The 12,838-nt window shown below is 42.7% G+C and overlaps 1 protein-coding gene across 1 annotated transcript; it reads right to left on the bottom strand.

Moving 5' to 3' along the window:
* Window positions 1-8,975: 8,975 nt before the first annotated feature.
* LOC149874115 (apovitellenin-1-like) lies at window positions 8,976-12,146 on the bottom strand. Its single transcript, XM_090031584.1, has 4 exons — window positions 12,089-12,146; window positions 10,610-10,708; window positions 9,946-10,108; window positions 8,976-9,344 (listed from the first exon to the last, which is right to left on the bottom strand). Exons 2-4 carry the CDS (start codon window positions 10,668-10,670, stop codon window positions 9,251-9,253), a joined length of 318 nt encoding a protein of 105 aa, XP_089887710.1. The 5' UTR covers window positions 10,671-10,708; window positions 12,089-12,146; the 3' UTR covers window positions 8,976-9,250.
* Between the last annotated feature and the right edge of the window lie 692 nt (window positions 12,147-12,838).

Raw genomic sequence — 12,838 nt, 5'->3', positions numbered from 1 at the left:
TATGGTTGGTAGAGGGGGAAGAGAAACAGATGAGTTTGATCCATAAAGTGTTGGTGTCAGAATGCTGTAGATTACTGCCATGGCCAGAGCCTTTCCCAGGCAGAAGGCGACAAGCGACAATATTTAGTGTTTTCCTTTCAATCATATTACATCCAGAAAAGTGTTTTCACTTATGCTTTAACGTGGAGTTATCTGAGCGCAGTATCTCTGACCTGAGCATCTAATAATCACCTCACTCCCCCAATCATAAAATTGGATTATAATCATGAGCTCTCAAATAATTATAATTGATGTTTTAGTTGCTTTCTGGCTTTTGAACTTTTAGGTTTATGCTTAGGTTGCACTTTCAAGCTTTTCTCTCCCTCCACAAAAGCTAGAAACATTCATTTAAAAAAAAAAGACAGAGCTAAGGAAGTTTTAGAAACATTTATGAACAAATATTAGCAATACTGGACTTTCAACTAACACAAATTAATCAAAGTATTCTAAATGCTAGTCTAGACACTCCACAAACATTTCTTCCAGGATACAAAACTTTGTGGTTTGCTCCTTAGTCTGTGTAAACTCTGTTGTGTCCTGGAACAAGCCCTTGTGGAACCAGGGATTAGCTTTTATAACTTGTTAGCTTTCTTTACTTAATCAAATTCCAGTTAACTAGAGTTGGCAAAGGTCTGTACTAATTATGTCATGTTAAAACAAGGGTTTAAAAAAGACCTCCCAAAAAAACATAACTCCCAAAACCACCCTCCATTTTATATATAGACAAGTAATTGACGACTAACAGGACAGGCTGGAGGAAATAATTTAAGTGAAGAGTTTTAAAAATCTGACCATTATTAATTAAAAGCAAATGGATAGAATTTAAGTAGTAGAAAGATCTTTCTTATGGGTAATGAAGTTATTTGGCATTTTATATCCTGTTTACAACACTGGCGTTTTCTTAGCAGATAAAGCCAGGCACACTTGCTAAAAGCAAAGTGTGAGTCAAAGGTTTTTCATGAAACATTGTTTTTAAAATATCTTAAAGAATAAATCATCAAGATAGCACAAAAGTCTCTTTCCTTTATATATAAAAGGGATTATTTTTGAGCTATCGTGATGATACTTTGACATATGTTCGTGTGCATATAAACATGTCAGGCAAAACATTTGTGTATGACTTGTTGCTTCAATGATGGCTATCAGAGAATGGACTCTCGCTTTGCTCAAAGTGCGCCTGGCTTGATCTGCTAGGAAAATATATACAAGGGATTGTTTTTGTGCTATCTTGATGATTCTTTTATTTGGAAGAAATAATAACCTGGTGATCCAAAGTAAAATTATTCTCTGTATTCAAGAAGCTCTGATAAGTGTATTTGTAAAATTGGATTCCATCTTTTATTGAGCCTGTATTCTTATCTAAATGGTGATACCTGATTTTACATCTTAAACACCCTTGCCCTTCCTTGAAAAAAAAAGAGTATAAAACACTCTATAAAACCAGCTATAAAAAAAGACTTAACTCAAATAGAGTTTTGACCACCCCCCCTCACCCCACCGTAAGGGAGAAGCACAAGAAACTCCAGAAAGTCACATTGAGACTTTGCTATTGATTTAGTGGAAGGTGCTCAGACAGACACTTTTGCGACGCACAACAGTTTAGAAGAACCATAAGACAGATAGTTTACGAACTCATTTCTTACAGTGGTGCATTCTCTTGACAAAAGACTAAATACAACTGTAAAGGAACCTCAGATTTGGCTTTATATAATAAGAAAGATTTGTTTTTTAAAAACTACTTCAGCATTATGCTGAATTACAGAACCAAGAATAATAAGCGTCTCATGGCTTAAATGGCTGTACCCTGCATCCTTGTACTCTGCAAACATTTACATCCTCAAGAGGTCCTAAATATTACATTTAAGCAAAATTAATAATACCCAGTTCTTAACACATCTCTTTGTATGGGCTATTTGGGAGGGTATAGTTTATCCACTACCAAAACAGAAAAAAATATTAAGAAATTAATTAATTCCTTCACTGCCCAAGGGCAAAGGGCACTCCAGCTCTTAGAGTTTTTTTAGGAGTTAATTTCTCTTCTCCCTAAAGCAACTGTTTCAATAATTTCTCAACAGCCATGTCAAATACATTTTCTCTTTAACCTCCAGCCCAGCTCTCTTGAGGTAGAGTTTAGTGATGGAAGCAGTTAACTATGAAACTAATTCACCTGCACATGGAGACACAGGAGGAACTCCCAGTTACAGTTCAAGGTGGGAAAGAGGGGTGAAGCATCTTTGCAGATGAAGTACCTACAGTCTTAGGTCACATTGAAATTCCACCACGCTTGTACTGCTCCTTTCACTTATTAACATATTTAGCAAGTGGTGCAGCAATGGTACTTTTCACTTGAATCCTTTTCTTGGACTCTCTTTTCCTGGCACACCCCGAGTAATGCATTCTGCCACAAGATGCCAGATAGGTGCCAGATATGTATAGATGTATATCTAGTGTTGTAGGAAACACAGTGTGTTACATTCTTTGAGTAGTGGTGTGGGACTTAATAACTAAAGACTGCATCAGAAGGCATACTTAGAAGGGGACAGATTTAAATTTGCATATGCCATCTAAAATTTTGGGATTTCTCTGAGATGGCTTCTGGAGGGAACTTCACATTCTCTCAAAGAAAAGAAATGAGGATAGAAAATATGGATGCCACAATCGGGTACTATCAACTAAATAACACAGTTCAGAGGTTTTACCAAGCACTGTCTTTATCACTACACTCCCTGCCCAAATTACAGGTCTCCCTCCCTCACTAAAGGTATGCATTCATACTAATGTAATGAAGGTTGACAGATAAAAGGTGGTATCCTTACTTAGGTTTTTTTTTTAAATCCGAATCCTCAGATTGAGCTAGCTGCAATTTTCATGCCAGCCACCTCCAAAGCAGCTTCTGTGCTTTGGGGAAAAATAATGCTTCCCACAGGGTGTCGTTTCAGCTGACTATGCCAGCTAACAACTTACTCACCCTACTCCAAACAAAGTTTGAGAGTGTTGCATAGGGTCTAATCCACTCCCCTCCTAGGATTTGCCTTTGTGGACAGAAATCTTTTAAGGATAAGACTAACTTCCTACCTTGCTCTTCCCAGTCCAGCTGCAAGCTAAGAGCTTATCCACCCTACTCCAAACAAAGCCTGCATGTGCTACAGGGGGTCTAACCTAATCCACTCCCTCCATATGATTTGGCTTTGTGGGCAACACTACTTCAAGGATTAGACTAACTCCCTGGCCTGTTCTTTCCAGCCCAGTTGCTCTTCTAGCACCCATCCTCCAAACCCCGGGGTGTATAGGGTGCATGCAGCACCTGCAGACTTGTCTGGTGTTAGGCAGGGAAGTTGTTAGCTCCCACCAAAAAGCCACTTTATCCCCCTTGCCCCAGGTGGCACCCCATGAGCTGCCTGCATCACCATAGCTTTCAGCAGCCCCCTGTCAACAGAAAGCCCCCTCCAACCCGGCCTGGGGGCTGGAAGAGTGGTGAGAAGGATTCATAGACTGTCAGGTTCTGGAAGGGACCTTGTAGTTCATGGGATCCAGTCCCTCTGCACTAGGCAGGAATAGACAACTAGGGTCAAATGACCCCAGTGGGGTGAGCATCCAGTCTCCTCTTGAAGATCTCCGGTGTAGGAGACTGCACCACCTCTGGAGAGAGCTTTTTCCACAGTCTGGGCACCCTGACTGTGAAGGATGACAGGCCTGGCCCAATATGGGGGAAAAATCCCGCTCTCCACCCAGCCCTGTGGAAAGGCCGGCACCAGGAGGAGCCTGGGCAAGGAGCAGGAGTGGGAATGAGGGATGTAAAGGAGAAGGTGGATCTGGCGCAGGGCTCCCAGGGGAGCCTCCCCCAGGACCTCAGGGAGGCTGAATTGGGTTCCTTATTCACTATTCCTCCCTCCCCATCAATTTTTCCAAGCTCAGCAACAGGTGGCGAGCAATGAGCAATGACAAAAGCTTGGAGCAGGAGGCTCGGACTCCCGCTTGCCCTCCTGAGCAGGCCGCTTCCGCCGTGGCGGGCGGGCTGTGAACAAGGCTGCGGGCTGCAACCCCCCAGCAGCGGCGGGGCAGCGGGCTCGCAGTCCTACCTGGGGCTGGGAGCGCGGCCATCCCCGGCGCGGGCTCTGCTGGCTCTGCGAGGAGCCGAGCGGAGCCGGGGCTGGGAGCGGGGGGGATGGCGTGCGGAGCCGGGCGGCCCGCAAGGCATCGCGTGCGGCGACTGGGCGCGCTTTGACTCAGCGCTGCCCGCGCTGACTGATTCCTGCCTCCCGGCGCCCGGCCCCCGCACGCGAGCCCGGCGCGGGGAGAGCGCGCCAGCCGATGGCAGGGAAGGTGGGCCGGCCCCCTGAGGGGGCTGCGGAGCACCTGGCGTGTGCACACGCCATGCCACCCCCTCCCGCTGCGCTTCCCAGGCGGGGACCTGGAGCGCCTTCCCAGGGGACGGCGGGGTGCTCGCACGACGATTGGCAAGGTGAAGGCAGAGCTTTCTAGTAGACCAGGGTCTCTGGGTGCATCTGGTATCTTTTATTAGACCGACTTAAATAGTTGGGGGGTGGGGAATTGAAGTAAGCTTTCGGGTTCAAAAAAAAAAAAAAAAAAATCCTGCCAGGCAGAGGAAATTTCTTCTGCGGTTGGGCTGTGCTCTTGGAAGCCAGAGGGTAAAAGGCTTCTGCCCTGCTGTGGGCCTTTCTGAGCTCTTGGCAACAGAAGAACTGGTCTAGGGTTTCTCCATGGGCAAAAAACAAGCCCAGACTTAAGAGCTGGTCTTGTCTGAGGGGGGCTCAAGTCTGCGGAGGGCTGCTTCCACTCTACAGAGTCTGGGTGGGTGCCTCCAGTCTGTGGGCATTGTCCGGTGCGCTCTACTCAGTGTCATAGAAAATCACAGAATCATTGAAGTGACTTTCTTGATGCGATGGGTTTGCCACTTTGAATATGAAACAGAAAAGCCTTTCCCTGGATGTTCATAGAAAATGAGGGTTGGAAGGGACCTCAGGAGGGCATCTAGTCCAGCCCCTGCCCAAAGCAGGACCAACCCCAACTAGATCTTTCCAGCCAAGGCTTTGTCAAGTCAGGCCTTAAAAAGCTTCAGGGATGGAGACCCCACCACCTCTCTAGGTAACTTGTTCCAGTGCATCACCACCCTCTTAGTGAGAAAGATTTTCCTAATATCCAAGTTAAACCTCCCTTCTTGCAACTTGAGACTATTGCTCCTTGTTCTGTCATCTGTCACCACTGAGAACAGAGGTGCTTGGTACACTCGCTTTGAACCTATGACCTCACTACCATCCCTATTTTCTCTTCAGTTATCCCCCCAAATCAGTTGACATATACCCAATAGCCACCCCCTCCCAATAACAGGGGAGTAGCCATTGTTCTATGGGTGTCAAGCCCATGTTAGCCCCTTTTTCACCTGGCTGCAACACCATTCTGTGTTTCAGGGGGATTTGACCAAACCCTGCAAGAAACCAAAGTCTAAAGCACCTAAGTAATTAAATTGACTTTATTTCAGCTGTGTTGTGTAAACGACTACCTGCTAACCAAAAAACCCAAAAACAAAACCCCCCCTGAAAAAACAAGGCTGTGGGTTGCTAACAGTTTGAAATAATCGAATAACAAAAACAGCTTTCTGGTCCTATTTAAAGCCACTTATAGTTTGTTTACAGTAAACAGTTCCTTTGTGAAAAAGTGACCTTTTCCCCAACTATTTCTCATCATTTTTTTCCATTTTCAGCCTGTAATATTTTTGGTAATAATTACTTGAAATATTTTATTGGTTGAAACATATTTATTAACACCTGGGTTTTCAGTAATTGCATTTTTATAACTTTTTAATAAAAATGTTTTAATATGGTCTATTAAAATACACAAATGTTTTAAAAAAGGAGATTGACTTTTGGTGCAATTAACTGAGCCTAGTAACTTAAGTTCTGATTGCTTTCCTAATGAGTTTTCCTTTTTTTCCCATAATTTATCTTTTTGCAAAAAAAAAAAAAAAAAGACTTGAAATAAAGTTGCTGTTTATTTGAATATTTTTGGCACTATTCATTATAAAAATAAAGTACATCCAATCTTTATCAATTTTTTGTTAATCTTCATCCTTTGAAAGATTTTAGTCATTGAAACTACATTGTGTGAACTGTCCTATGCCAAACAGTATCCAAAATCAGCCAGTTTGCAAATGATTCTGAAAACAATGCATCCTACTATTTGGTGAATAGTTTAACATAAAGAAGACATTTCAGAAATTGGGAGCATACACTGCATAATTCATCCATCTAAAAAAAAGTCAATAATTTAAAAAAAATTAATTCAGAGATATTGTTGAAATAACTCAACCACAAACTGGTGATTATTACTCAAAACGCAAGTATCACTTAAGTTGTATTTTTTTCTGACAGCCCTCCTTTCAGAGGTTCTCAAAGTATCTTAGCAGGAATGATTTGAAATGGGGGGAAGTCAGAGAAATGCTTTCTCCCTCTCCATTTCACAGATGTAGACACTAAATCATAAAGAAGTTAAGTGCCATGTCCAAAAGTCAAATGGTGAATCTGTGGGAGTAAAATATACCAGTACATTGCCCCACTCTCATTTTCTATGCTATTCCACTGGATCACAAAATGCTGTTTCAGCTTGGAAACAGATGCTCACCATTGCTTTGCCCCAGTTCCAACTCTGCCATCTTTTCATTCTTTCCATTTTTTTTCCAAACAGATGAATTAAATTAGCGGAGCCAGGCAGAAGGGTAGAGGAAAGAGGCATTCACATTATTTCTACTTGTAGATTATGCTAGATTGGCAAATTACAGAAAACCTTTTTCAATACAATTAAACACACACATGCAGGCACTGGTGGAAAAGAAAAAAAGATTAGGGAATTCAACAGATGCATATACAAAGAACTTTCGTCTTACTCATATTTCTCCATAGGCTAACGTAGCAGAAATAACTGGTCATCACTTAGGTTGGTAAGATTCAGAATGGGTATATTACTGAAGAAGATTGGAAGGACTTCTAGTAAGTATTCATTAGCATCCAAAACGTTGTAGATTTTAGCACAGATTATTACTCTGAAAATCCATATTGGAAGTATGTTCTTTGCCTCCTACAACCATCAGGCGAGAGAGAAGAAAAACCCAACAGCAACTAGCTGCAGTATACTACCAGTACTTCAAAAACAGTGTCTTCACAAATAGATATACACGTATTCAAAAGAGCAACCTAAAAATCATCCATTCTGAAACAGATAGGACAATCAGCATTATGAGCTGCCATGTGCCATACAGGCTATTTTCTGCCAACCCCAGACTCCCAGCCTTATTAAGCATAAATTTATTTTTTCTGCAAAATAATTGGAAGATAAGTACAGCTGGAGAAATAACCTAGCTCCTTGAATGACTCAGTGAGAGGGATGGACTTAGACTACAGTGAAAGGGGAGAGAGAAGGAAAGAGCAAAACAGCAGGCTGTCAAACACAAGGAGTGGCATGCAGGTAGGAAATTGTTTTTATAACGGAAATAGCTGCTTTATTTTTCATGTGGTAAACTCCTTCATCAGCTCAAGTTGCACTCTGCTCAGTTCATTCTTCTACATACAAGGAGGTACAGGAGGTGTGTTTGCACATGTGTGCACAAGAAAGGAAACACAAAAAGCACATGACGAAACCAGTAGCAACCAAGAAGTCCACAAAGCAGTTTGTCAAGACAGCGGTATCAGGATCCAAGGCAGAGAAATAGGTGAGGCAATTTACAGGGCTGTGGTCAAGAACTGACTTATTCCAGTGACCTCGTTTTTGGTTCCACAAAGCTGGTTCCAAGCACCAGTGCAGAGCTAATGCTTGCTTTGCAATAGGAAGACTGATTTTTTTTGACAGTCCAAGCAAGGATCTTCCTGTCTTGAGGAGTAAGAAGGCATTGCCCCCCCCACACACTTCCCAGCCACCTACTCTAGCTTCTGCCCCAAACTCCTAGTGTGATAATGCACAAATCACCTACCTTCTACACCTCTGTTTACATAACTGTAAGATAGAGATTTCCTTACCCAGCCTGGGAGAGGGTTGAAATGAGAAGTGGAAAGGACCTTTTGGACCGTAAGTCCTTGCTATTTCAGGCAATCGCATCATAAAATCCCATTCATAAACCTATCAAGCTCCATCTTAAAAGCTAAATTTTTTTTCACCCACCTTATTTTGACAGAAGGGGTGCGGTGGAAAGAAAGGGCAGCTAAAGCAGCTCATTGCCACTCAAGACAGGAAGTCGAAGCCTTGCTCAGGATTTGTGCCAAAGACTGTCCACAGCAGACCTAGTCATTCAGGGTAGGGTGTCAGAAGCAGACAGACAAGATGGTTCCCAATTCCCATCTCACCTCCTTGTGTGCCATCGGAGACAAAAACATATGCCTTACCCACCCAGCCCCACAGGTTGTTAGGCGCAGGAGAGCTTTTGACTCCTGTTGAAAGGCTGTTGCAGAACCTTGCTGCAATGCTGATTAGAAAGCCTCTGATTCCCAGCCTAGATTTATGCACAGACTGTTTATACACAATTACTTTTCTAGGTAAGTCAGTATCTTCCAATGGAAAATGTTTTACAGGTGCCAGACTGTATTAGTTTCAATTAGATGTAGATGCAGTTAGATGCAGTAACTGGGAACCCAGCTGGTGCTAAAATCTGTAGTACTCAGTGTCAGAAGCATCTGTAGGTCTGTGGACTGTTGCAGACACCAAAGAAACCACCTGCTCCAACACATGTGTGAGATGTTACATTCATGTGGATGCTATGGAAGAAAGGAGTAGTTCTTGAGCTTGGTTTTGCTCACCTGGAAGATCCTCCATATCACGAGACCATATGAATCATGCCTCTTCCTTTGTATATCAGTTCTCTCCACAGAACAGGATGCTTAAGTGGACAGTGGTTGTATAATATTGAATGCAAAGGAGGAAACAGAAGGAACTGTAATGCAATCAAAGTTTTATTAGAAAGGGCTATACTGTTAAAGGAGAAATTGGCTTCCTAAACAGCTACAGAGATACAGCTACTTGGCAGCTCTGTTATTAGTACCACATTTTTTTCTTCAAGGTTATGAGTTTCCTAGTCTTTAAAGCTTCCACCCCCTCTAGTGGCAATATTGGGGAATATGAGGAATATTCTGCTCAGTCCATAGGGAGAGAGGACACTGTTGAAAACTGGCTATACATTCAGAGACGTGACTTGTCTTGATCCCGCTACTTAGGCTTCCTCATTCTTCCACAGACCCTTTATTTTTTCCACCAGTTGTTCAGCCATCACAGTGATTTTAGCGGTTTCCTTGATCAAAAAGTTCCTGCAGGAGACAATGATGTATTAGCAAGGTATGCAGATGGGTGTGGGAACCTCTTATTTTCAGTAGTCAAAAGGCTGCTGTTCCCTTGTCTTGGCCTATAAAGCTAATCTGGCCTGACAGCTTAGCATAATAGTGTGAATGTAGAGCTCTACAGCTGTCCTGAAAAGACTCACTTCAAAAGGCAGGATAGGTCTGGGGACTTCTTGTGAATGGAATGGTACCTCTCAAGTGAACGCATTTCTGGCTTTTGCTTGCCAGCATCCATTGCCTGAGGAATATTTACTAACTGAATCAATCCATCATGTGTCCTAATTTATTCTCTGGGATTCCCTCTCTCAGACAGTTAAAAACAGACACCACCAGTTCATGTGCTTCCAGATAGGCCCAGTACAGCTGATTATGGGTCATCACATGTATGTACTCAAGAGGGAAGAATTATACTTTGATGGACGGGATTAAGAATGTGTATTCTGCTCTGTGAGAGGTTGCTTGGTCTGTTCTCCCAAGGATCTTGGTCTCTGGAGAATAACCATATTTCCTTACTCTCCTTTCTCCTTTCCTACCTCTAGTCAAAAAAAGAAATCCGGAAACCATTTCATACCTGGTCTCAGCAATGCCTGGTATCCGAACAGCATCTGCCAAGAACTGCCCAACTCTAGGAGACACTTTGTTCACGGATTCATATATGTAATATACAATTGTGTCAGGTATGACCAGCCAGTCACGACGGACGTGTCTCTTTTCAATTGTCTTTGCACTCACTTCTGGAGAGAAGAAGGGAAAAAGACTATTAAGCACCTCTAATGACCATTCTCATCAATGGCACCAAGTCCTTCATAGGTCTGCAGTGGAAAGGTACTGTATGGAAACTATTCAAGGACGCAGAGCCTCACACTAGAATTCCTGTGCACCATGATTCAGAGGCCTGCCTCCAAAAATAGAGCCCATGCACCTAGTAGTAGTGGCACCTAGAGCCTGGAGGTATGTAGCAGAACCTGATATAGCACACTACCACCAGTGCTCAAGCACCTCTGTGGACAGTAGCACCTACTGGGCAGAGCACTAGTACCAAGATAAACCCATCAGTCAAGAGGTGTCAGGGATCCTCTAGTGCAATTCACTCATGCTGCCAAGTCATGGTGAAAATCCAAGTTTCAAGTTTCTGCCTTCATTTGTGGCTGGGATAGGCTTGGGTAAGAGTAAGCTAAATGCGTATAAAGCTGAGGGATGCCCCAGATAGACTGAAGAGCTTTTGTCAGACTTACCAGAGAAACTGGTGCTGAGAAGCATTACAAGGGCTATAGCCACTGCCCTTGACAGAAGCATGGTTTGTAGTGCAAGTTCAGAGCAATAGGTACAGAAACCTGCAGGAAGCACAAGTTAACCCTTTGATCATGGCATATCTATTCAACATGTCACACTTAACTTGTAGCAGGCAGGGTTTTTTCCTTCCTATTTAGCATTCTGTTTTTTCTTTTCTTTTTCTATTAAATAGCCAACCTAATTCAATACAAAATGATGATATAGTATTATTTTATTAAGTTGCTATATTAAAGGTGCATGAATAAGGAAAGCATCTGAGGTGATCATGTGTTTAACTAAAAATTATTTATCCTATAGAGGATCTAAATTGCCACATTGCCAGACAGAAGCAAACTTCTAACCTGATAGGGAGTAACAACAACAATTAGCTTTCCACCTGCACAGACAAAGTTTAAAAAGTAATATTGTAGGGGTTCTTGCATCTTCTCACATAGTACCTCCTTATTGCTGTTATTAGACATAGGAGACTGAATGAAATGGAACAATGGAATGGTTAAATCATTTTTGTTTCTACAACAGGGAAAAGATGGAAGCAGAAGTCCAGAAGGGTTTCATCTGTCCTGTTTATCCTGGGATTTGCTAGAAGCTTATGCAGCTAGCAAGCAGTATTAAAAGTGCACTAAAACATTAGTATTGTTGCAGTTAGCAAAGCAGTACGAGGACTGCTTCCTTTTCATCCAGTCTCTTCTCTCTGAATACTTACTAGAGGATCCTTGGAAAACCAGTATTACAGGAGTCAAAGCCAGAAGGTTAAAGTTAACTACAGTTTTTCAACTATTTAGACCAAAAAGAATAATTTACACTGGAGGATGTTAACTCTGTAGTCAAGTTACATCACCTCTGGACATATGGAGAAGTCACTAAAGCTAAGGTGGCTCATGGCAGGAAAGGTGGGTGGGCTACCTCCTGAAAAGGCTAGGTTTGCTGAATTTGTGCCAAGTGGCTACTAATCAAGGCTCATGATTAGTGTACCAGCAACTGCTTGCTGTAGGTTGCCTTGTTAGTATACATTTCCTAACCTTAAATGCTATTCCTTTAATGGTACCTAGGCAGTTGATAACTGCTGTCTAATGCTTACAGATAGTTCACTTAGTTTCCTTTCTACTTTTTAATCTTATGGCCAGATTTTCTCCAGACTTGAGAGACCATTTGCACCTTGGTCTGTCTCCTCCTGCCTTGGACCTGCCATGAAACACATTAGTGGGTTCCTGTTCCTAGTAGATGAATTTTACCCTCCCAAATTTATAAACTATTACTGCCTCGGAAATAGGGAGGAGAACTAATAGCTTGAGTAAATCAGACCTTTGCCAAAGGAAATTGGGTATACATAGCCCCCTAGCTCTACTGACTTCTGGATGTTCCATATATACCAATTAGTATAATTCACGCAGCTGGAAACTACAGGCTGAATTTGCTCTTACCTGTCTCTCTTATAGGCAGAGGAGGGAGAAAATGCTCATCTGGAAGCTAAGTGCTTATGCCACGTTAATATAGAGACAGCAGGGGTCAAAGGTCTTGCTTTTTCCACATTAGCTCTTTTGCAATGAGGGTTGGCTGGGTGGGATGGGCAGGAAGTGTGGAGTCCTGAGTCCTGCTCAGTTTGGGATTTGGCAATGGAGGATCAGTCCAGCTGAGCCTGAACTCTGAACCACAGCAACACAGGGTCATCGAGTCCCTTGCTGTGGCTGGCGACCAGGTCAGACAAACCCTTCCACAAACTGATCAAATTCCATTTGACAAGTGTTTACTTCATGCTCTCCTTTTCCACTGAATGCCTCAGCAGGTCCCATATATTTTTTTACTTTACCAATACTCGCTAATTATAATAAGCAATCAGATGCCTTTCTCCCATGAGGAAAAAAGAAATAGAGGGTTCAATCACCATTTAAGCTAACCAGTAACAATCAAAACATTATTTAACTCCAAAGTTGCTCTCTTGGTATAAAGCCTGAAGCATTTTAGGCACTGCCAGACATGCAGGTAAAGGTGCGATGAGATCTGATGCGTGATCCACACAACCGCACTTCCTGCCATGGCTCACTTGCAAAGCGTGACTGGGAGATTCAGCATCAGATCTCGTTACACTTTACTGCCAGGATCCCCCAGGCTCCCAGCCTCAGGGGCACACATGGCCACATGTTCAATTACTGGCATCATAGCAACCAGCCAAA

This window comes from Crocodylus siamensis, chromosome 1 (assembly GCF_052110815.1).
Source record: "Crocodylus siamensis isolate JL-2025a chromosome 1, ASM5211081v1, whole genome shotgun sequence".
Lineage (NCBI taxonomy): Eukaryota > Metazoa > Chordata > Crocodylia > Crocodylidae > Crocodylus > Crocodylus siamensis.
Note: the sequence above shows the minus strand (reverse complement) of the source record. Positions and strands in the feature narration are given on the sequence as shown.